Source organism: Oryza glaberrima, chromosome 7 (genome assembly GCF_000147395.1).
Source record: "Oryza glaberrima chromosome 7, OglaRS2, whole genome shotgun sequence".
NCBI classification, from domain to species: domain Eukaryota; kingdom Viridiplantae; phylum Streptophyta; class Magnoliopsida; order Poales; family Poaceae; genus Oryza; species Oryza glaberrima.
The window spans coordinates 1119642-1141574 of NC_068332.1; the positions used below are offsets into that span (position 1 = coordinate 1119642).

Below are 21933 nucleotides of genomic sequence, written 5' to 3' on the forward strand. Positions count from 1 at the left end.
TCGGACTCGCGGCTACTTGGTGCGGTTCGACCGTCGCGGGAAGGGAGTCGCTGTCAAGTGGGGCCCACGAGGCAGTGAGAGTGAGACTCATGGTTTGAAAGAACTACAGTTCTTCCATTTTCAAGCGAGTATCAAATATTCACATGTTAAAAATGGATTCCCCAAAATTACACCGAACTCAAAAAAAAACCCGAGAAGATTAGTATTCCCCAAAATTAACTGTACGTCTGTACCGATAAATTAATAAGTGTACCTTAATTAAACATGCAAAACAGTGAATTTTTTTAATATATCCGAACAAATACAGGAATATACTCATATGTGACTGTGTTTGCAATACAGAGATACAACAGTACATAGTGATGTAAGAAAGTGGCTTTAAGCCTTTTACATAATTTAGACGATAGGAGTAGCCGACTCATTAGACCTTAGTTCTTACTCCCCGAGAGCAAAAGCAGTGGCATCGAAGGTATCAGAGAGCCCAGTTCCAGTCTTGAAGGTGACCTTCTCCGGCGAGGCATCGGCGACGTAGACCTCGACGACGCTGAGCCAGAGCAGCAGCTCCTTGGTCTTCACGCCGGCGATCTTCTTCAGCTTCCCCTTCTCGACGAACGCCGTGACCTCGCCGGCGTAGGAGACGGTCTGCTTGATCTTCTTGAAGGTGTGCTCGATCTTCTTCTTCCTCTGCACCAGCCACATGAATCCTGTTTCCTTGTTGTAGCCAAACTCCTCGATGTCCTCCAATGGCAGGAGGCCCTTGGGGAGGCCGAGCTCCTCCAGCAGCTCGATGGACTTCTTCCTGCTGACGCCGTCTCCACTGACGATCTCCGCGCCAGCACGGTGGCTCTCAACCTGTGATGCCATTGGCTTAGCTATAAATCTCTCTAGCTCGGTCGAAATGCAATCCCACTGAAGAGTAGCTTTAGTTTGCAGGAAGTGATGAGCTTGCTCTGATGGAAGATGAGATTGATCAGGGCCAGTTTATATAGATGCACGGAGAGGCCAGCCTATGTGCTGTTCATTCTGAATGAGACACAAGCTTTGCTTTCAGACTAGCAAGCAATGGAAATCTTGGAGCAATGACTTTGCTCTCTCGCCTTCTCTGACCGTGAATTGTCTATCGCACGAAGTACCTGACTGACCAAGTCAATCCGGGCCTGCAAATGGAATAAAAGAAACATATTTGAGTCACTTGTCACGGCGCATATAGTAGGAACAGTTAGCCGCACACCACGGCGAAACCAACGTACGGGTTAGTTAGCCAGATACGACTATAAAACTTGGCCAATATGAAATGACATTTATGTAGCAGCTCTAGCGCTGGTCCGGTCCAATACGTTAGGCTCACCAAGCTGCAGTACATAGAACACTACAAAATTATTGTTTCTCTCTCAAATCAATTAAGAAGTTTCACATTTTCTCTATCGAATTGTAGCAATCTATCAAAGTAACTAGTATATGCACGCTAGTTAAATAAATAGTACTTCGTACTAGGCTACTAGCTAGTGAAGTAACATTCATTCGTTCATTCATTTTCTTTTCTTTTCTTTTTCTTGTTTTGAAAACTTAGGCAAGAAATGCCTTATATGTATTGATGTAGCAGGAGAGTTCAGTTAGAAAGTAACATGTACAGGATAATTTCATTCGTTTCAAGGGGCAGGCTAGTGTTCACGTATGAAAATGATCAATCAGTTTTAAGGCGAGACAGGAGAATGAGTATTTCACTGCTAATAGTTCATGTAACTCATAAGCAACATGAAATTAGGCCCAGAAAAGTAGGGCTAAAGGTATACTAGTAAATCAAGAGAAGATAATCAAGCTGATTGCACCTCCATTTTGCAGCGGCCACCCTGACAAGGATGCCAAACGGCGGATGAGCCTTGTGGAGAACAGAAGATTAATTCAACATTTGTTTGTTGCATGAATCGGACCATACAACATAAAGACCAGAGCAAAGGATAAACTGATTACCAGAAGGTCATTCCACGAGTAGCATGTAACAACAAGCTACTCAAATTTCAATCCTGCTCACAAAGCTCCTCAAACCTGGCCAAGCTGCAACAGCCAAAAACTAATCATTACATTGCATGGTTCATATTAATGGAGCTTTATAAGTGAAAAAAAGGGAGAAAACAGCAGCATAATCACAATTTCACTGAAAAGCATAGAAGACATATGACCATGACCACAAACCTCTTGAGGAGAGGCTTTGGATTGTAAGGGAACAGACCCTTCCTATGAAGATCTTCCAGTGTTCTCTTCAATGAAAGGAGGCATGCTTTAGCATTTAGGAAAAGCTTGTGTTTGTTTTTGCTTTTCTTATGACATGCAGAACCTAACTTAGGGCCTTCAATTGAGCTACCACTGCTACTATTTGCATCATTGAAGGTCTTCTGCCTTTTAAAGTTAAGTTTCTCTATTTTTGCCTCATAAATTGAATCATCAGTGAAAGAATGCCAACATTGGGTTACCAGGCGTAAGCACCTGAGATAGAGTAACAGATATCATAATGTGGAGAAGGCACCTCTGTTATGCTGTTTATATACAAGGATTTGTAGGTACAAACTGACCTTAACAGATACTGTGCGCAATGCACACCTACATCTTTAGATATCAGATAATCAACAAGCACCAAGTGATCATAGTGCAGCTGCAGAATGACATTAAAATAAACAAATACTATTATCCTCAAGACTCATATTGTAGAGTGGAATCAGAAGAAGAAATTGGAAATCTACAGAAAAGTAATGGTGCATGAGCCAGCAAATGCATGAGACTTTATTAAGTTTGTAATGTCCCTTTACACATTGTATAACCCTCCATATGCTTGTCTGAACTTGAAAGAACATGGAACATAAATAAGAGTGTCTTATTTTTTTTTTTTTGGGTACAAGCTACAGTAAGAAGGAATCCGCAACCAAATAAATAGTAAAGGATGCCCCCCTATCTTAAACAGTTTTGAACACTGCTGATTACTAAAGATTGCTACTATATTTTTACTACATACAGCAGTATGCCTGTGCAGAGAAATGAACAAGAACTGAAATTTAAAATGCCACCAATCCACCATGCAGAGAGTTGTGCTTCTTATAAACCTAGTGACATGAAGTAAAAGTATTTTCACTGACTCACCAATAAAAGCAAGAGATGGAAAACATGAACTGGGTCAAAAATGCTCGAGAACAGTTTGCCACCAATCAGTTCAGAAGCCCATCTATTCTCCATGCTATCTCTGGAAGTTCGGAAAAAAAAAAAGAGCATAACTTTTAACTACACCCAGATCTGGATAACTTTCTAAGACAAACTGCTGTACTCTTTGCTTACATTTTCGAGGAAATGAGTGGAGCATCAAGAAGTTGTAAGAGAACGTTGAACAGCATGTCATCCTAAAGTATAAAGGAACAGATCAGTATTATGTTAACACTTAACACTAGGAAAATTAACAAACTTAGCTGACAAATAACTTAAGCATCTAGATGAATTGGTTTGGAAAAACAGAAAGTGCAGAGAAGACAAATACAACTGGAATAAAAGCATTAGCACCTCTCTGTAATAACTAACATGCCTTTTCACTGGGGCTTATGCCAAACATAACAGGCAACTCTATAGTAGTGTAGAGTAATATAAATGTATGAGAAATATCCTACTGTAAGGAAACAAATTATGTCCACAACAACCCACTTCCGAAGACAACTAGAGCATACTTGCAACTACTGCCAAATCCAAGTTACCAAAAACTACTTAAACAAAACCAACAAGATGAAACATATTTTCTACCTTGAACATTGATCAAGGTTAATTAGCTACCAGGCAATTGTAACAGATGCATACCTCCTCCATATATAACTGCAGAAAGCACAGAGCATTGTCTGTAGATGATTTGAAGCCAAAAATCTTATCTAAGAAACATCTCTGAAACCAGTCTGAAATTTCTGATAAGGCAAAACAGTCACAATGATCACTGCAGTCTAGAACTTTGTGACCAAGCATTTGATCGTCTCTCTTGCATGAACATTGCAGTGCACTGTCATTGCCATTGTGAGCCAAACATATGCAAAAGCTAAGAAACAAATACATAGCCTGTCTTTGTAAGTGCCTAGTGGATTTATCATGAGTCTCACCCAGACCTACAGTGCTCAACAAAAATGGGGATCCTTCCAAACAGTTTTCTGGTTTAGCAATATGTTGCATTATATGTTCATGAAGAAGATCCTGGAAATGTTGTCGAAGTAATTTCAGGCAGCAAACAATATATGAGCAATCCTTCTGGATGTAAGGCTTTAGCCGCATCATTATCATCTGCATTGAAAAATAAATAGCAGACTGATGATGGTCCAAAAACAAAATGTTTAATTTCATAGAAGAACTTTATATGCACCTGATTAATCAAAAACTGTTTTACAATTCTTATTCGTAAAAAATGAAAAGCAACAAAAATGTCAGTGCAGTAATAGAAAATCTTTGCATGTCTGAAATTACCAGAAATTTGTGCTTTAAGTACTGAGAGAGACTTTTGGGGGCATCCTGATGCTCTGGTAATATAGCCACTAACTTAGGAATTACACCTACAAGCTTAGCATAGATATCTTGTCCATTGTTGTCTTCCAGGTCACTTTGCTCAAGTAAAGAGCACAATAGTTGGAGGAGACTGCTTGAAAGAAATCCTAACTGTTTCAAATCATCACTCAAGCTAAATGTGCTATCCTTGACAAGGTTTAGAGGTTCTCCAACATTGAGTTGATAATACAAATCCCAATCAACCATAAGAATATGATGAGCAGATATACAAATGAAGTCCTCTTTCAGTTCATTATCAGTGTGTTTAAGGAACTTTAAAATAGTGTGCAGTACTCGAAAGAGACTGGCCACCATATGCCCATTGATATCAAGACACCGTAGCTGAAGTACTTCCACGAAGCTTGTGATATTGGTGCTTGAAATAATAATGTCGTGACTTAGACTTTCCATAACAGAGCAATAGCAAATTGAGTCTTTTCTGAAACTGCTGATGGAGTCAATTAAAGAAGGTAAAGCACTATGAGCGCATGTTGATACTGTATGTATAGCTATCCAGACCAGCTCAACAAATTGAATCCAAACAACCTCCTAAAATAGAGCAACAACCATGGAATAATAAATATTTTTGAGAGAGAAGTGTGGATCAGATTGAAAATGAGAAAGCATGAGAAGCTTACAAACTTCATTAGAGAGTCAGAGATGACAATCAGGATATTCCCAGCTGAGTGTTTAACATAACTGCTACAGAAACCAAAGAAGCCAACCTGAAAAGGATGATGTCATATACTAACAAAGTAAGCTGTTGAAGAAAAAAAGCATGAGGGTACGAAATGTAATAAAACAGTATACAGTCACCACAATTGTCAATAATATCTAATTCTGAAGCAGTATATGTAGTTTAAAATTTCTGTGGAGCCACAGTTTCAACAACTTCCTCTGGTTAATTTTGTTGTTATTTTTTCATGCCTCCCTTTTCTATTGGTAAGAGTGGATGACACATTAACACTACTTACGGATCAAATGACATGATTCGAAGTTGTTGATAGAGACCCACAGGTGATCGGGATAACGCCTATGCCCTACTTATATATCCTGATGCCAATATGCCTGAACAAATGTAAAAGATTAAGGTTAATGAAAATGAAGACTAATCCAGTGTTGCTCATTGTCTTTGTGTTGCTATATAAACAATGAATGACTCAGGCAGTTAGGCACTAGCACCCAGAACCCTTCGCTTCCCAAAGACCCCAACAATTACTTATTGGTTCATAGTAGCATAAAAAGTGCCATATGTATTTAGTCTAAAGAGCCATTGCTCAATGGTAGGGACGAAGGGTAATATTGTGCACTTCATATTTAATACTGTAACAGGTGGTTATGAGGAACTGGGACCATATGAGGATCCCGCTGACTATGATTGGAAAGTTGATGGCTGACGCAACGAAGCTGTATATGAAATATTCTTACCAATATGGAGATAATATTGGCCAGGCAGCTAAATCCATCATCAAAATGCTGGTTAGCTGGTAAACTGCAACTGTGAACTTCCGCGGAACATGAAATAATCTCCTAAAGAAAAAGGGTAAGAAACAAATGAATGTAATACTTGGAACCTGAGTGACAGAATCAAACAAATTCCCTCACAAAACAGAAATCAGTTACTACATGAACTAAGTAATTTGATCCCATAAAGACATTTCACAAGCCATTCTACATCATCATCACAATCCCAAACCACTCCCTCTCTGCTCCGTGATGATACCTTACACTACAGGGTTAAAGCCATGTGCTAATAATAGATTTTATCATTACGTTCTAATTCCTCAACCCCAATATAAAGCAAATGCTCAGTCAGTCGCATAATTTCGACTAAACCTACAGCAGTTCAACAATCAAACTGACCAAAAAAAGGCTATCGGAGGCAATACCTGATCCAATTCGCACCCTTCGTCGTCGTCCTCCTCCTCCTCTTCCTCCTCTTCCTCTTCCCATCCTCGAATCGCCTTACTTACCTAAAAAAATCCCCAAAAAATCACGGAAGGGAAGGGCAATAGAGCGCAGCAGTAACAATCGCGAACCCTAGTGAGAGGATTACTCGGGAAAGCGCGAGGAGGATCCGCCGCTCGTCCTCCCGTGTGAGCCGCGTGGCCGGCGGCTTGGGTTCCTGTGAGCGGCGCGCACGGAGTGAGAGGCTAGGACTAGGAGACCAGAGTCATCAGAGGCCAGTGCAGAGAGCTGCTTACGAGGTGGGGAAGGAGTGCGCCGGCGACGAGGTCGCAGAGGCGAGCGAGCTGCCGCCTCTCCCGCCGCCGCCGCGCCATTCGCGTCGCGCCGCCTCTCCCCTTCCGGTGGATTCGAATTGGGATTTCAAATTCGGAGAAAAGTTTTTGATTTTTGCCTGAAATTCTCGGAAATTCATTCGAGGTTGGTAAATTTATTGGGCCCATTGCGCTAATGGGCCCGGCCCATCATTACACTACATTAGATAAAGCCCATAGTATTATAGGCCGTAAGAGTCACAAGGGGAAGAACCGGAGAGAGAGAGGAACGGCGATGAGGAAGGCGGCGGCGGCGGTGGCGCCGTCGACCACGACAGGGTACGGGTCCGGCGAGGCGAGGCGGTCCTCCGGCGGCCGGAGAAGCCGCGGAGGCAAAGGGTGAAGAGGATGAAGGAGGCTTCACCTGCCACCGCGCGTCAAGTACATGCACCAACTACTATTTCTCAATTTCATTTTCCGCTTGATTCATTCTAGTAGTCTCCTATAATTTCCACTGAGTTTTGGGTCTAATAAATTAATATAAGCGCGTGTTAGTTTCCACTTTGGTTTTCATCGATGCGATTATAGCGTAGTTTCGCGTTAATTGAGATCATTTATCTATAGGGTCTTATCCTATTTATCTATATGATCGTAAATTGCAGGGAACTAAGGCACCTTCTGTCACATGATCCCATCATCATTAGGTAACAACAAACACCAGATAAAAGAAGTGGTAGGGTGGGTGATGATCTTAAGAATTCAAGATTTGTTGTCGATGACTGAGTAGCCTCCGCCAGCGAGCATGATAAGGATTAGATTGTTTTATTTTCTTTTTGGGAGAACGATTCAAGTATTCATTACTCCTATCTTGGAAACGAAATGCGGAAATGGCATAGTTGATTACAGAATTTTTGGCTAAATGACGCGCTTAAGTAGATAAACACAGATTAGACAAACCCATGCTAATGTAAATCTACCCTCGTTTGCAACTTCCTACGGTTTTGCGGGTGAATGTGACATCTTAATTAGGAACTTTCCTCCTCCTTCGTGGAAACTTTTCATGTCTCTTTCTGTCTTTCATATGTTCAACTTCAGTAATATTACTTTTTTGAATACTCATTATATTATTAAGGTTTAGTAATATTACAATAATCTCAATCTGCTCTACTTCTTCATATATAGACAGTTAGTTCATTTGTAAGACAGCTGCTTACTCCTACTGTCCTACATGCATGGTTTGTCCAGGTCCATCAATACAAATCAATAACACCAGTACACCACTAGGCCAATTCTCTGCATGTGACCTGGCCAGCTTCCAAATCTTCTCAGAGTTGGGATCAGTGGCTAGTATCTCGGTTCTTTAGTAAGAGCCTAAGAGGCAAAGGTGAGAATTTTATTATGCATACCATCTACCTATACTTATACTAACTGGGTACTTCAAGAAAATATCTTAATAGGAAAAGCAGTGAATAAATTGCTGCCACTACATATCTAGTAATAGTTCCTCCTTTCTCACTCACCTTCTATCCATTCATCCGTCTAGTGGGAGTGAATTATAAGCTTAGATTGAAAGAAGAATAGACATCGATTACAATTTGCTAATTGTCAATTTTTAATTTCATTAAATTAATAGGATACCACTAAATTGAGAGCCCGAAATTGGTTTCCTTTTAAATCTTATAATTTTTAAATATAAATCACTTTGTCCTTAACTTCTTAAAAACAGCTTCACACACACGCGCGCGCACATATTGTATGTATGTATGTATGTATGTATGTATGTATGTATGTATGTATGTATGTATGTATGTAACATAATTTAGAGGATTTCCCTACGCAATTTTGAGCAGACCTAGATTTCAAAAGTAGGATCAGGTTTAGTAACAATTCTTAGCTTAAGTTTCTTAGATTCAATTGTAATTTGTATATAACAGATTCTAACATTAGAATTGGATTTGATACTTGATAGACAACTCTTACTTTCTACTATTTATATAGACATGGCTGTATTTTTTATATACAACTATATCGATCAATCTATATCATTATAATTTGGACCTATCACGATCAAATGGCCAATATCTTTACTTTTTTTTTCTTCAATTAATGTGATAATTTCTACGTCCCTTAAGCGAATATGATGCCCCATTTCGAGCTCTCTCTGCAACCTAATCACTTTCACTTTATGTCTTCTGTCAAAATGCTCCCTTTTTTCTTTTTTTTTTCTGTAGAAACAGTCCTCATGGCAGAAATGGTGGCCTCAACTGTTGTCCAAGAGGTTTTGGGCAGAGCCGTCTCCTACTTGTCCAGCAACCGGGAGAAGGTGTCCGAGAGGCACAACTTGGAGAAGTTGGAGATGGCACATGCTCAATTGGAGCACGCCCTAGAGAGATCTTCAAAGCTACCCATCACAGATGTTTCCTTGCTTCGTCAGAGGAGGATGTTCAAACGTGCCTATGAGGAGTGCAGTGAAGTGGTGGAGAAATGCAAGGTGCGGATTTTGGAAGTTGCTGAAGAGCAAGGGGTAACACACAGCTATTTTCCCAAGCAGTTTGTCCAAGCCGTAAAAGCCATGAAATCATATGTCTTGTCTTTCCTTGGCATGAACAAGCAATATCTTTTGAGTTGCTCCCATGTTCGCAGATTCGAATGGTTTGCAAAGAAGGCTGGTAAGTTTGCGAGGGATGTGGAGACTGGCCGTACACTTTGGCACTACAACTTTTTTAGCTCTCTCATTAGACCACTTCTAGAAGGGAAACATCTCAAGTATGACATGCCATTGCAAGGAAGCAAAACCCTTGGTATTACAATAGTACCTGGAAGGGCGTGGCGTAGAGGCATTGATACAGTTAAATAAGGAGGATAGCAGAATGCCACTGAAAAATTTTTGTCTGTTGCTGATACTACGACTCTCAGAGAGCACGGACATAGTTAGGATTATCATCAATTGCTTGCAGTTACTTGGGCCTCATTTCATGCGTTTGGCTAAAGATGCAATTGGTCAACTTGCTGCTCTACAACACTCACATCCTCAAGACCTCGAACCACTGCTAGCACTTCAGGCCGTGGACTACCATCGGAGCTTTCTTGCCTTTCGAGCTACAGTTGCTCGCCCTGATCCATTTTGTTGCAGAGAAAAGAGGCTCGATCCTTGTGCTGACAACACCATCTCGCCCAATTTACCATATGATATTCCAGAACAAGTTATCTATGTGCGCTGCAGCAGCTACATTTCGGCTGTTGAGTACAATTACTTGTACAACTCAAGCAATATTGTGAGGGATTGGTCTATCCTGAAGATGGTGATCAATATTTCGCCTCATTTTCTCGCACCCTGAAGCCAATCGGGGGAGTTACAGTAGTCGGGGAGCAACTGATAAGTGTATGTATGCTAGTCTGCACGAAATGCAGGAGATGGCAGTGTTAGTGCCCAAGGTAATGGATTGCTTCGTCTGTCAACCTGACTTGGGGTTTTATTCACTGTCTTTTCATTCAGTTCATGGTTATGGATACCTTTGTCTGATGAAGCCGCGCATCCGGAGCTGCAAAACCAATTCTAGTTGCAGATCCAAGGCCAGGAGAGTATCAAAGAGAAGACATAACTAGTGTAAGTTTTGGTAGGGGCGGACAGTTTAATCATGTATTATGTATATGCTTACTGAAGATGTTCCCCTTCAAATTAAAAGATGTATAATATTGTACTAGTACGAGCCAGTGTGTTTAGGTTTAGCCAAGGCCCATCTTAGTCTTGACTCTTGACAAGCCAGTCTATGTTAATTAATTTCCTGTATGTTCAATGCAAATGTACATGTTTTACATCTGCTAGCTATTGTTCAGTTCTTTTTTTTTTCTGCCACAGTTAGTTATTTTTTCATACACGAATTTTAAAGCACATCGAATGGTTCAAAATTACATGATAGTTACATGTAAATTACAATGAAATTACATTGAGATTGTACTAAAAGTTTGACAAATGTAAATATAGTACAATCTCAATATAATTACATTGTAATTTATATATAGCAAAATTTGTTGACAGAAAAAATTTCATTGTAATTTCAATATAATTTTTAGAAAAAAAACGTCAACAAATATATAACAAAATCGGCATTACTATCTCATTGCTGAAATAGATGAGCAATATTTATCTCTTGGGCCTTATTTGGATGGGCCTCAATTCTGGCCCACCCACGTGTATTAATCTATGTAAGCGGGCTGTCATTTCGGCCTAGCCAAATGAGGCTTTCAAGCTGTTGCTTTCGGCCCAGTCCACTGCCGCGGTGACCGAGAGCGCTGGCGGCGAGCGGCGGCGGCGCATGGCGGCACGGGGAGGTAGGAGGCGGAGCATGGAGGGGGAAGCTAGCTGCGCCCCGGCGCGACGGAGATGAGGAGGCGCAAGCACAAGCGCACCCACCGACTACCGCCGCGGCGAGCGCTCGAGGTATGCACGCTCGGTTCACTCGCATCTCCGGTTGGTTTACTGTTGTTACCGCCGGCGTCCCGTCAGATGATGGAGAAGATTTTTCACCGCCTGCTCGAATGATGCTACCATCTTTCACACTAGGGAGTAAAATTAGCGAGGGATCAATTTGATTTTTCTACCATCTGTTCATACTAAGGGAGTAAAATTAGCTAGGGGTCAATTTAATTTCCACCATGGATGTGCTTTATAGGTAGTTGCATCGTCAACAACTTTAGAAGTTACTTACGTTTGCTTTCACATTTTCTGCAATAGTGATAAGATACTACCGTCTAATCGGTTTTATGCTGTAGAAAAGGACATCCCATTATGAAAGGGAAACTGATTTCACTTTCGTGTACGAGGAAAACGTGATGCCAGGCATCGGACTAGATATTATTCCGTTCTTCTCCCTAAATGATTAAACAATGACCAGAGTTTGACAAGGGTCATTGAAGAATTAACCAAATGACAAAGACCAGTCACCTCATCGCAAGAGATTGTTGTAGCAAATGGTCCCCATTTGGCCATTTTCTTCTCCTTGAGAATATAACAAAACCAACTGAGTGCAGGACTCGCTAACCACTTTTGACCCATTAACCCTCAAAAGTCCTGGGTATCACAATCCATTCCTATCCACAATAGTTTTTTCTTCTTCTTTTTTGAGCCATCAGCGGAGGGCCGAAGAGGCCCACTTGAACATTTCATTAATTCCACAATAATCTGATCACTTTCTTCTGTCCCTTCCAAATATCAGTATATATTACAGAATTGTGAGCTCGCCATTCAGGCAATCTGGTCTCAGCCTGCTGGGTAGATTCTTATACTGCCACAGTGCCACTTCATGTGCTCTTTGGCAATACCTTCCATCCCAGGTTCTTTTCTACCAATTCAAACTCAGCAGGCTGAAGTAGTTCTACTATAATCAGAGCAATTCATTACAGATCAGGAATCACTGATCTGTCCCTTTATTACATTGGGCATAGTGATATGTGATCGAGTCCTAATGGCAGAGATTGTTAGTTCTGTGGTTGTTCATGAGGCAGTCAACCAAATCATACATGGCTTGGTGAACTGGAATGAGCGAAAATCAAGCGCAGAGGAGAACATGGAGAGGCTGGAGATGGCACACATCAGGTTGGAGGCTGCACTTGAGACATCCTGTAAGTGGCGAATCACTGATTCTTCATTACTGTGTTGGCAGAAGAAGCTGAAGCGTGCTGCTCAAGAGTGCGATGACACACTGCGCAAATGCCGGCAACGCATCCTGGAACAAGAAGAGGCAGAACAAGAAGTAAGGAATTCCTCTATTCCTAGACGAATAGCCCATGCCACCAAGTCATTAGTGTCCTCCTTATTTTACAGCAATATCGATGGCTCATGTAGATCTGCTGTTCGAAGATTTGAGTGGTTTGCAGATGGAGCTAATGAGTTTTTGAGATTTGTGGAGTTTGGAGGAACACCACATCAGTACTTGTTCTTTGATCCTCTTATCAGGCAACTTCTTGCAGGCAAAACGCTAGAGTATAAATTAGTGTCTGAAAATAAGTACCGGTTGTTTGTCATACGGCCCTTCTGTATTTCAGAGAATAGAATAGAGGCTAGGCTGATCTTTGACAGTAAAAATGCTAGTGCACTGGAGGATGATTTTTTCCTGTGTATGCTGCTACAAGTTTCAGAGAGTGTGGACATACTTGGCATTGTAATCAAGTGCTTGCAGCTGTTTAATCCCCATTTCATGTCTACAGCTGAATCTGTTAGGAATGAACTTACTCAGCTACCTTCACAAGATTTCACCTGGGTGCCATATGCTGAATCATGCCACAAAAAACACTGGGATAATATTCACAGCATTACTACCCAATGGTTTCGCCCTAACCCATTATGCTGCAAGCAGCATGGTCAGAACCACAGCTGTGAAAGTAGCAATCTAGGAATGCCATCTGTACAGGGTGTTTCTCTAGGACCAGTTATTGAAGTGAGTTTGCAGTGCCATGTCCCAGTTCCTGAGTTCAGAGAACAGGGAACAATTGTCAAAGGCAAGCCTTCTCTTAAAAAATGCCCGCATATGAAAGTTGACCTTGTCTACACACCCCATGGCTCATCACAAGACCTACTCCCAGAAATCAAGAGTTCTGTAATAGAGGTAATTAATGGTGATAAGCAACATTGCTTGCACACAAACATTGCCTTGGAACTAATGGAAGAGATCATGCTGCCAAGGGCAGTAGATTGTTTTCATGAGAATGCAGAAGCGAAATTGTATCAGATGCTTTGGAAGTCTAAACATGGTGGTGCATATCTTCAGGTTATGAAGGCAACCATGAACACTCGGAGCACACAGAGAACCATTCGAGGATCTAGGAAAGCAAAGCTGTTGCAACAGCAGGGTCATAAAACACAGCATCGTACAAATGCAATCTCTGACTTCCTCAACCTTTGGTCTGCACATGTGCCTGTCCAGCTGCAGGGCTCAATCCTCGATTGGATTCAGAAAGAGAAGGAAGCACAATTAGCACCTCCTCTACTGCGCCTGAAATTTTAGATCATGTAACAGGGACTGGTCAAGAAAACACGGATAATTAAATGAATGGAAATGTAATATTCTAGCAGAGAAAAGTAACTCATACGGAGTTGATTTATAAGTCATTAGGAGTGTATTGATATGAAATGTGTGCTACATATGCTGCTGCTGTTGGTCTAACTCAAAACTTATGTTTGTAAATGATGATAACATGATGTTCATTCTCTGGTAATATAATGTACAGTTTCATCATTGGAAATTTGGATATGTCATATTTTATTTGAATTTGCATGCGTGTATCGTTATTGAAAGTGATGAAAAAATTTCATATCTCACTCAAATTTCTGTACTTCACATTCCCATGCACTTCTTTTTTTGTTTGGGTTGTTTGCATCCAGCACGCATTTTTTTTACAGAAATTGTCAGTTTGACAGTCGTACCATCTCTATGGTAGTTCAAACTACTCTATATGTTTAGGAGATTTTGAATTGAGAGAAGACAACACATGCATATATGTAATAATATATTCTGACTTCATCATGTGCTGAAACAGAAAACAGAACAATGCAGCAAGGAGGAGACCAAGTCATTTTTTGTGTCTGTTGGTGGGTCTGTGTGGAGGTGGGCATGCCAAGCCAACATAAGGTGCCAAATAGAACAATTTCAATGCATATGGAAGACAGGTATGCCATTAAAAGTGTTCAGAAGAATCCCAATACTTGGTCCAATTACAAAGCATGACCGGTTGGTAGTCTATGATTCAGAATAGTTAATTGTGTCACTAGTATGTACAGTTCATTTTATAATTGATGCTGATGGACCCTTTCGCAAAGGAAGAAGACTTGCAATCCTGTGAAACAGAGTGTGGCAGGCAATTTCACCGGTCTGAACATATATTACTCAAAAGTTGGTTCAGTTACAGAATATCTGGAGAAATACCAGAGGTAATAATGCCTTTTCACCCTCCAATTGACATTTTAACTAGTTTGGACACACAGTTCCAGCTGAATTGAACTGAACAGTGAATGCAACTGAACTGAACTCTCCTCTTACCATTTCCAGCTGGACGCACATTTATGGTCTTCAGGCTTGCAGTGCAATCTGTTTACATCATTATTTTCAACTAGTTTGGTGAGGTGAGTATATTTTCTGCTGAAATCTTGATATTGTACTATTATACACCTCTCTATCTCAAGTTATTTTCTTCCATTTTACTATAGGACTAGAGGAGGTCAGGGTTATTAACATAATAATAGTAGTAAAAAGGGAAAATCCATATGGCATATGGAGAGTTAATATGTGCTTTACTTGGGCCTCGATAGGCCAGCCAAGCTTTGACTGACAAAGGGCCCAATAAACCCCTTTGACCACCACCACGTAAGCAGGTGACAAGCAAGCCAGTGCCATGGCCATTCACTGACAAGAGACAACTGACAAAAGGATTTAACTTTAGCTAGCCCAGGATCGGACAGTCAAAATCAAGAGACGGCAGTTTCAACTGGAGACTAGACTAGGTCACTAGAATGATGTATTCTCCTGGATGACATAGTCATCCCACAAGACTCGCTTACACCAACTTTGAATTACTCACTTTTTCCTCACCAGAATCATGCATTAATGCATTTCACTGCCCCCTGCATAAATATCTGTTATCTTACACTATTGTCAGTCTTTCCGTCTTTCGCACTAAGCTCTCCTGCAAATTGCAATCCAGTTATTGTCTGCTGGGTACTCTTCGGTGAACCTGTGTGACCACAAATTGCTTCCTATTGATTCAACTCAGAAGGTTGGCCTTTTTACATACTACAACATTGCTCTTTTTAAGTACTTATTAGGTATCCATTTGTCTGTATTTTGATTCTATCGGGCATAATGATGTAGTGATTGATATATATATTGCTCTGTCCTGATCAGGGAGGGAACATGGGAGAGGTAGTCAGTTCTGCCGTTGTTCATGAGACAGTGAACAAAATCATATCTGGCTTGATTGACAAGTATGAGCAAAATTCAAGTGCGGAGGAGCAGATGGAGAGGTTGGAGATGGCGCACATCAAGTTGGAGACTGCACTTGAGACATCCAGTAAGTGGCAGATCACTGGTGGGCCCTTGCAACGTTGGCAGAAGAAGCTGAAGCGTGCTGCTGAAGAGTGTGATGATACACTGCGCAAATGTAGGCAGCGCGTCCAAGAAGAAGAACAGGCTGAACAACAAGTAAGGAATTCCTCCTTACCTACGCGAGTTGCCCATGCCACCAAGTCACTGATATCATCCATCTTTCACGGCAATATCGACGAGCCGATTAGATCTGCTGTTCGAAGATTTGAATGGTTTGCTGATGGAGCTAATGACTTTCTGAGATCCGTGGAGTTTGGAGGGACACCACGTCGTTACTTGTTCTTTGACCCTCTTATCGGGCGCCTTCTTGCAGGCGAAACACTTGAGTACAAATTAGTGCAAGGAAACAAGCAGCATTTGTTTTGGATACGGCCAAATAACACCGCAGAGCGAGGAGTAGAAGCTAAGTTGATCTTTGTTTACAATGATGAAAGTGTGCCTGTGAATAACTTTTTTCTAGGTATGATGCTACAACTTTCAGAGTGCACAAACATAGTTGGTACTGCAATTAAGTGCTTGCAGTTGTTTGCCCCTCATTTCAAGTCTACAACTGAAATTGTTAGGAAGGAACTTAGTCAACTACCTACACAGGACTTCTCATGGGTGCCACGTTCTCGTTCATACCATTGGGACAGTATTCACAGTACAGTTACTGAATGGTTCCGCCCAAACCCAATGTGTTGCAAGCATCGTAGTCAGAAGGTATGTAGTAGTGGCAACATGAAGACATATTTACCAGACATTTCTCTAGAATCAGTTATTGACGTGAGTTTGCAGTGCCAAGTTTCACTGCCTGGGTTAAAAGATCAGGTCACAGTTGTTGAGAGCAAACCTTCTCTCAAAGAATTTCCGCATCTGAAAGTTCACCTTGTCTATACGCCCCATGGCTCTTCAGAAGACCTATTCCCAGCAGTCGAGAGTTCTGTGATAGAGATGGTTAATGGTGTTGACCAACATTGCTTGCACACAAACATTGCCTTGGAACAAATGGAAGGGATCATGCTGCCAAGGGCTGTAGATTGTTTTCGTCAGAATGCAGGAACAACAGTGTATCAGATGGTTTGGAAGTCCAAACATGGTGGTGCATATCTTCAGGCTGTGAAGGTATCCAAGAACATGCTGAGGCAGAGAACCATTCGAGGAGCCAAGAAAGCGAAGCTATTGCGACGACATGATCATTGGACACAGAGTCGCATAGATGCGATCTCTGATTTCTTCAATCTTTGGGCTGCGCATGCGCCTGTCCAGCTGCAGGGCTCAATCCTCGATTGGACTCAGAAAGAAAAGGAAGCACAGTTAGCACCTCATCTACTACATCTGAAATTTTAGATCATGTAATAGGGACTTGTCAGGGAAATAGGGATACTTCAAAGAATGAAAATGTACTACCCCGTCACAAAATATAAGCACTTTTAGCTAAGAATATGGACAAAAATGCTTATATTTTGGTACAAAGGGAGTAATATTCTAGCAGGGGAAGTGACTTAGGGAGTTATCTCCAAGTTATTAGGAGTGTATTGATCTGAAATGTGTGCTCCATATATTTGCTGCTGCTGTTTGCGCAGCGCAGAACTTAGTAAATGGTGATAACTTGATGTTCATTCCCTGGAAATCTAATGTACAGTTTCACCACTGGATATTTGGATGTCATATTCTATTTGAATTTACATGCGTGTAATATGTTTGAAGCCTTGAAGGTGATGAGAAAATTAGCATATATCAGTATCTCGCTCAGATTTCTGCTATTGGATATTCCCATGCACTTATATTTTCCTTTCTTTTGGGGTTATTTGTATCCACACATTTTTTAACGGGAAATTCTGAGTTTGATAGTGGTACCATTTATGTGTAATTTATTGTTTTGCTTAAATATACCGTTGCGCGAAAATGACAATGGTGTGATGACGCCAGTTGGTGATGATAATATTGTGCTCGATGATCATACACAATATTCTGCATGACTTTATTTGTAAACAAAGTTGTATTGTGGCAGCGAAGCAAGAAGGGTAACAACCAGGTGAGTTAGTGTGGGCTTTAGTTGGGCCCTCGATGGGCTGGCCAAGCTTCCACTGACACTTGGGCCGCATGAAGGCCGACCACCACAAGCACGCCGCCGCGGCTGGCCATGGCCTCCGCGGCCGCGGCCGCCGCCGCCGCCGTCGCCGGAGGACGGGGTTTCTGGTCGATCGATAGTCCGCGCCGACGAGGGCGCTCGCAGGGAGGTCCGGGCATGGCGTTGCATTCGTCGATCCGCTGCAACTCCACCACTAGGTGGCGCCTTATGTGGTGGCGCGTGCGGCGACGCGGAGAGGGAAGAAGAAGAGAGCGGCTGTTTGCTCGCGCCTCGCGGCGGCCGCTTCATGCGCCTGCGCACTAGCCCGTGGTACGGCTCAGTTTCCCCGCATCTCGCAACCAGTTTTTTCTTTGGTTCCATGCTTAATTACTGTTCTGTAATTCTGTTTAGGAGGTGAAAGAGATTTTTTTTAAGATAATGGATTTTCATTAACTTTTTGCCGGGTCAGCGAAGGAGCCGACCAAATTTCGAGGATTTTCATTAATCCGGGCTCTATATTCACGAAGTATATGCACAACCAAGGAGGTGAAAGGGATGGTAAAGGACTACCGGCCTGTTTGTTTGGTTGGAGGGAGTGGTAATGGGGAATGAGAGTGTATGATATCTGAAAGTTTAAGTTTGTAGTTTGGTTGAAAGATTTGGAAATTCGAAGGGGTTTGGGATGGAGAATTAAGAGGTCCAATTCCCACCAATCTCTTACCTGGAGGAGGCCTGTTAATTCGTGAGATTTGGAGGGAATTCGATGTGAAACCAAACAAAGAATAGGGACTAAAAATATAACTCCCATGATCAATCCCACTATCAACTCCCTCCTTAAAACTCTCATTCCTCTTCCCTTCTCTTCAAACAGGCCGTAAAGGTTAGTAGCCGGAACTGAATTGATTGCAGACTTTGCAGTGTCGACTGATGCTTAGCTTTAGCCCAAGATTGCAAACCATCAAATCTCCGGTCTAAAAGAGTGTGGCAGATCATCAATCCCACCTAGGACGGTCAAAAGCTCAAAAAGAGGGTAGTCCTTTAAGTTGATTGACGAATCAACAGGAGATTAGACTAGAGTGATGTGTTCTCTCCACCATACACATCAAACAAAGACGCGCTTAGCACCCAACTCTGACATGCTCACTTTTTTTTCTCTCTCCCTGGAATCATGCACGTCACTGCCCCCCTGCATAAATACCTCCTTGTGTTACAGGACTGTTCATTCTTGAAAACTGCAGTCCAGTTATCTTGTGCTAGGTACTTTCTCTCTCTGGGTGCACCTGTCTGACCCCCAAGGCCCCAAGTTACTTCTTATTGATTCAACCCAGAAGGTTAGGCCTTACATTGAACTTTGAATTTCTCACTTTTTTCTGTATGGAATCATGCATTATTTCATTTCACTGCCCCCTGCATGAATATCTCTTATATCACAAAATTGATTCAATTCAGAAGGCTGGCCTTTTCATATCCTACAGCATTGCACTTTGTTAGTACTTATTAAGAATTCACTGGTCTGTCTTTTGATTTAATGATTGATATAGTATATATTGATTCTTGATCAGGGAGGGAATCCTACAGATTACTGAAGATGGGGGAGGTGGTCAGTTCTGCTCTCGTTCATGAGACAGTGAACAAAATCATATCTGGCATGATTGACAAGTATGAGCGAAAATCAAGTGCGCAGGAACACATGGACAGGTTGGAGATGGCACAAATCAAGTTAGATCTTGCACTTGAGACAGCCAAGAAGTGGCAGATCACTAGTGAGCCGTTGCTACGTTGGCAGAAGAAGCTGAAACGTGTTGCTGAAGAGTGTGATGACACAATACGCATGTGCAGGCAGCGTGTCCAGGAAGAACAAGAGGCCAAACAAGTAGCAAGGGATTCCTTCTTTCCTAGGCGAATTGCCCATGCCACCAAGTCACTGATATCGTCCATCTTTTATGGCAATATCGACGAGCCGACTAGATCTACCGTTCGAAGATTCGAGTGGTTTGCAGATGGAGCTAATGACTTTCTGAGATCTGTGGAGTCTGGAGGGACACCGCGTCGTTACTTGTTCTTCGACCCTCTTATTGGGCACCTTCTTGCAGGTGAAATGCTAGAGTACAAATTGGTTCAGGGAAATAAGCAACATTTGTTTTGGATACGGCCCAATAACATTGCAGAGAGAGGATAGAAGGTATGGTGTTCTTCGTTTACAATGATGGCACTGCACCTGAGGATAACTTTTTTCTTGGTAGATACTACAGATTTCAGAGAGTACAAACATAGTTGGCACTATAATTAAGTGCTTGCAGTTGTTTGCTCCTCATTTCGAGTCTGTAACTGAAACTGTCAGGAAAGAACTTACTCTGCTACCTACACAAGACTTCTCCTGGATACCGCATTCTCGTTTATACCATTGGGACAACCTTCACAGTATAGCTACCGAATGGTTCCGCCCAAACCCAGTGTGTTGCAAGCATCATGATCAGAAGGTATGTGGTAGTGGCAACATGAACATGATAGAATTACCAGACTTCTCTCTAGAATCAGTTATTCAAGTGAATTTGCAGTGCCATGTTGCACTGCCTGGGTTCAGAGAACGGGAAACAATTGTCGAGGGCAAATCTTCTCTCAAAGAATATCTGCGTGGACCGCATCTGAATGTTCTACTTGCCTATACGCCTCACGGATCTTCAGAAAGCCTATTCCCATCAGTCGAGGGTTCTGTGATAGAGGTGATTAATGCTAATGAGCAGCATTGCTTGCATACAAATATTGCCTTGCAACAAATGGAAGAGATCATGTTGCCGAGGGCCGTAGATTATTTTCATCAGAATGCGAAAGCGACAGTGTATCAGATGCTTTGGAAGCCTAAACATGGTGTTGCATATCTTCATGCTGTGAAGGCGACCGTGAACATTCTGAGCACACGGAGGACCATTCGAGGAGCTAGGAAATCAAAGCCGTTGCGACAACAGGATCATAAGATGCATCATCGCACAGATGGAATCTCTGACTTCCTCAGCCTTTGGGCTGCGCACGCACCTGTCCAGCTTCAGGGCTCAATCCTTGATTGGGTTCAGAAAGAGAAGGAAGTACAATTAGCAGCTCCTCTACTGCGCTTGAAATTTTAGATGATATAGGGCTCGTTTGGTAGAGTTTCAACTCCTAAATTTAACTCCAGAAGTTGAGTCTAGAGTGGGGTTATGGAGCCGCTTAAAACCAGGTCCACCTCTTTGGTTCATTTTATGATAGAGCTCCATTCAGCTCCACTCCCATTTTGGGTGGAGCTAAAACTGTTTGGCTGAGCTCTAACTCTAGGAGAGGTGGAGCTAGTGCTAGTCAGGAAATCAGAGAAACGTGAAGTACAAATGTAATATTTTAACTGAGAAAAGTGACTTGTAGGGAGATAATATCTAAGTCATTCGGAGTTAACTGATATGAAATGTGTGCTACATATACTTCTGTTGTTGGTCCAACCCAGAACTTATGTTGGTAAATAGTGATAAGATGATGTTCATTGTCTGGAAGTCTAATGTACAGCCGTGCTCATCAGATGTGTCATATTTTATTTGAATTTACATCTGTGTACCATGATTGGAGGCTCATGCTTTTCCCCCATGGAAATTCTTAGTTTGACAGTGGTATCCTCTGTTTCATTTTGCTAAATGATATCAATTAAACGGTGTATCAATTCCATAAATTGGATATAGCAATAAATAAATCAGCAAAATTCTTTTATTTTAGATAGAAGAAACTTTTCTTCTATCTAAAATAAAACAATGTACCCTTCTATCCAAATCCAATTTGCATCGATAAAATAAATCCAAATTCCAGTAGTAGATGAATAATTGCAAATTTTTGTGTGTACGAGATTAGAATAACTTCAAAATAACTGACATAATTTTTTATTTTTCCTGATCAGAAAAATACATGAAAAAGAAAGGAGGTAGAAAAATTTTTGGATTTATGGTTAAAGAAGAAAAAGAAGAAAACTGGGGTTCTGTTGAATTTCAAG

The 21933-nt window shown here is 41.6% G+C and overlaps 3 protein-coding genes and 2 pseudogenes across 13 annotated transcripts; 3 read left to right on the top strand and 2 right to left on the bottom strand.

Annotated features, from left to right (window-relative positions):
• Positions 1 to 215: 215 nt before the first annotated feature.
• Positions 216 to 876, bottom strand: LOC127779449 (uncharacterized). Its single transcript, XM_052306224.1, has one exon. It carries the CDS (start codon positions 862 to 864, stop codon positions 436 to 438), a length of 429 nt encoding a protein of 142 aa, XP_052162184.1. The 5' UTR covers positions 865 to 876; the 3' UTR covers positions 216 to 435.
• A 140-nt stretch (positions 877 to 1016) lies between these two features.
• Positions 1017 to 6909, bottom strand: LOC127779446 (uncharacterized). 5 transcript variants are annotated; one of them, XR_008018655.1, is made up of 14 exons: positions 6762 to 6909; positions 6614 to 6682; positions 6447 to 6530; positions 5986 to 6087; positions 5196 to 5282; positions 4480 to 5106; positions 3832 to 4299; positions 3325 to 3386; positions 3133 to 3232; positions 2571 to 2650; positions 2194 to 2484; positions 1972 to 2055; positions 1830 to 1879; positions 1017 to 1157 (listed from the first exon to the last, which is right to left on the bottom strand). XR_008018655.1 is itself a non-coding variant. In XM_052306222.1 (13 exons), the coding sequence occupies exons 1-12, from the start codon at positions 6837 to 6839 to the stop codon at positions 2019 to 2021; spliced, it is 2085 nt and encodes a 694-aa protein (XP_052162182.1). In that variant the 5' UTR covers positions 6840 to 6909; the 3' UTR covers positions 1065 to 1157; positions 1972 to 2018. The 5 variants fall into 5 exon arrangements, 3 of the variants coding, with proteins under 3 accessions (XP_052162182.1, XP_052162181.1, XP_052162183.1); XR_008018656.1 differs by lacking the exon at positions 1017 to 1157 and adding an exon at positions 1269 to 1352; XM_052306222.1 differs by lacking the exon at positions 1830 to 1879 and having other exon boundaries at positions 1065 to 1157.
• Positions 6910 to 6991: 82 nt separating this feature from the next.
• On the top strand, positions 6992 to 10538 carry LOC127779448 (uncharacterized; annotated as a pseudogene).
• Positions 10539 to 11040: 502 nt separating this feature from the next.
• Positions 11041 to 17731, top strand: LOC127780768 (uncharacterized). Of its 7 annotated transcripts, none has more exons than XM_052307726.1 (6): positions 11041 to 11217; positions 14313 to 14442; positions 14554 to 14703; positions 14822 to 14895; positions 15474 to 15545; positions 15674 to 17731. In XM_052307726.1, the coding sequence occupies exon 6, from the start codon at positions 15683 to 15685 to the stop codon at positions 17201 to 17203; it is 1521 nt and encodes a 506-aa protein (XP_052163686.1). In that variant the 5' UTR covers positions 11041 to 11217; positions 14313 to 14442; positions 14554 to 14703; positions 14822 to 14895; positions 15474 to 15545; positions 15674 to 15682; the 3' UTR covers positions 17204 to 17731. The 7 variants fall into 7 exon arrangements, with proteins under 7 accessions (XP_052163686.1, XP_052163687.1, XP_052163692.1 ...); XM_052307727.1 differs by having other exon boundaries at positions 14597 to 14703; XM_052307732.1 differs by lacking the exon at positions 15674 to 17731 and having other exon boundaries at positions 14597 to 14703; positions 15474 to 15546.
• A 273-nt stretch (positions 17732 to 18004) lies between these two features.
• Positions 18005 to 21455, top strand: LOC127778950 (uncharacterized; annotated as a pseudogene).
• The last annotated feature ends 478 nt before the right edge of the window (positions 21456 to 21933 follow it).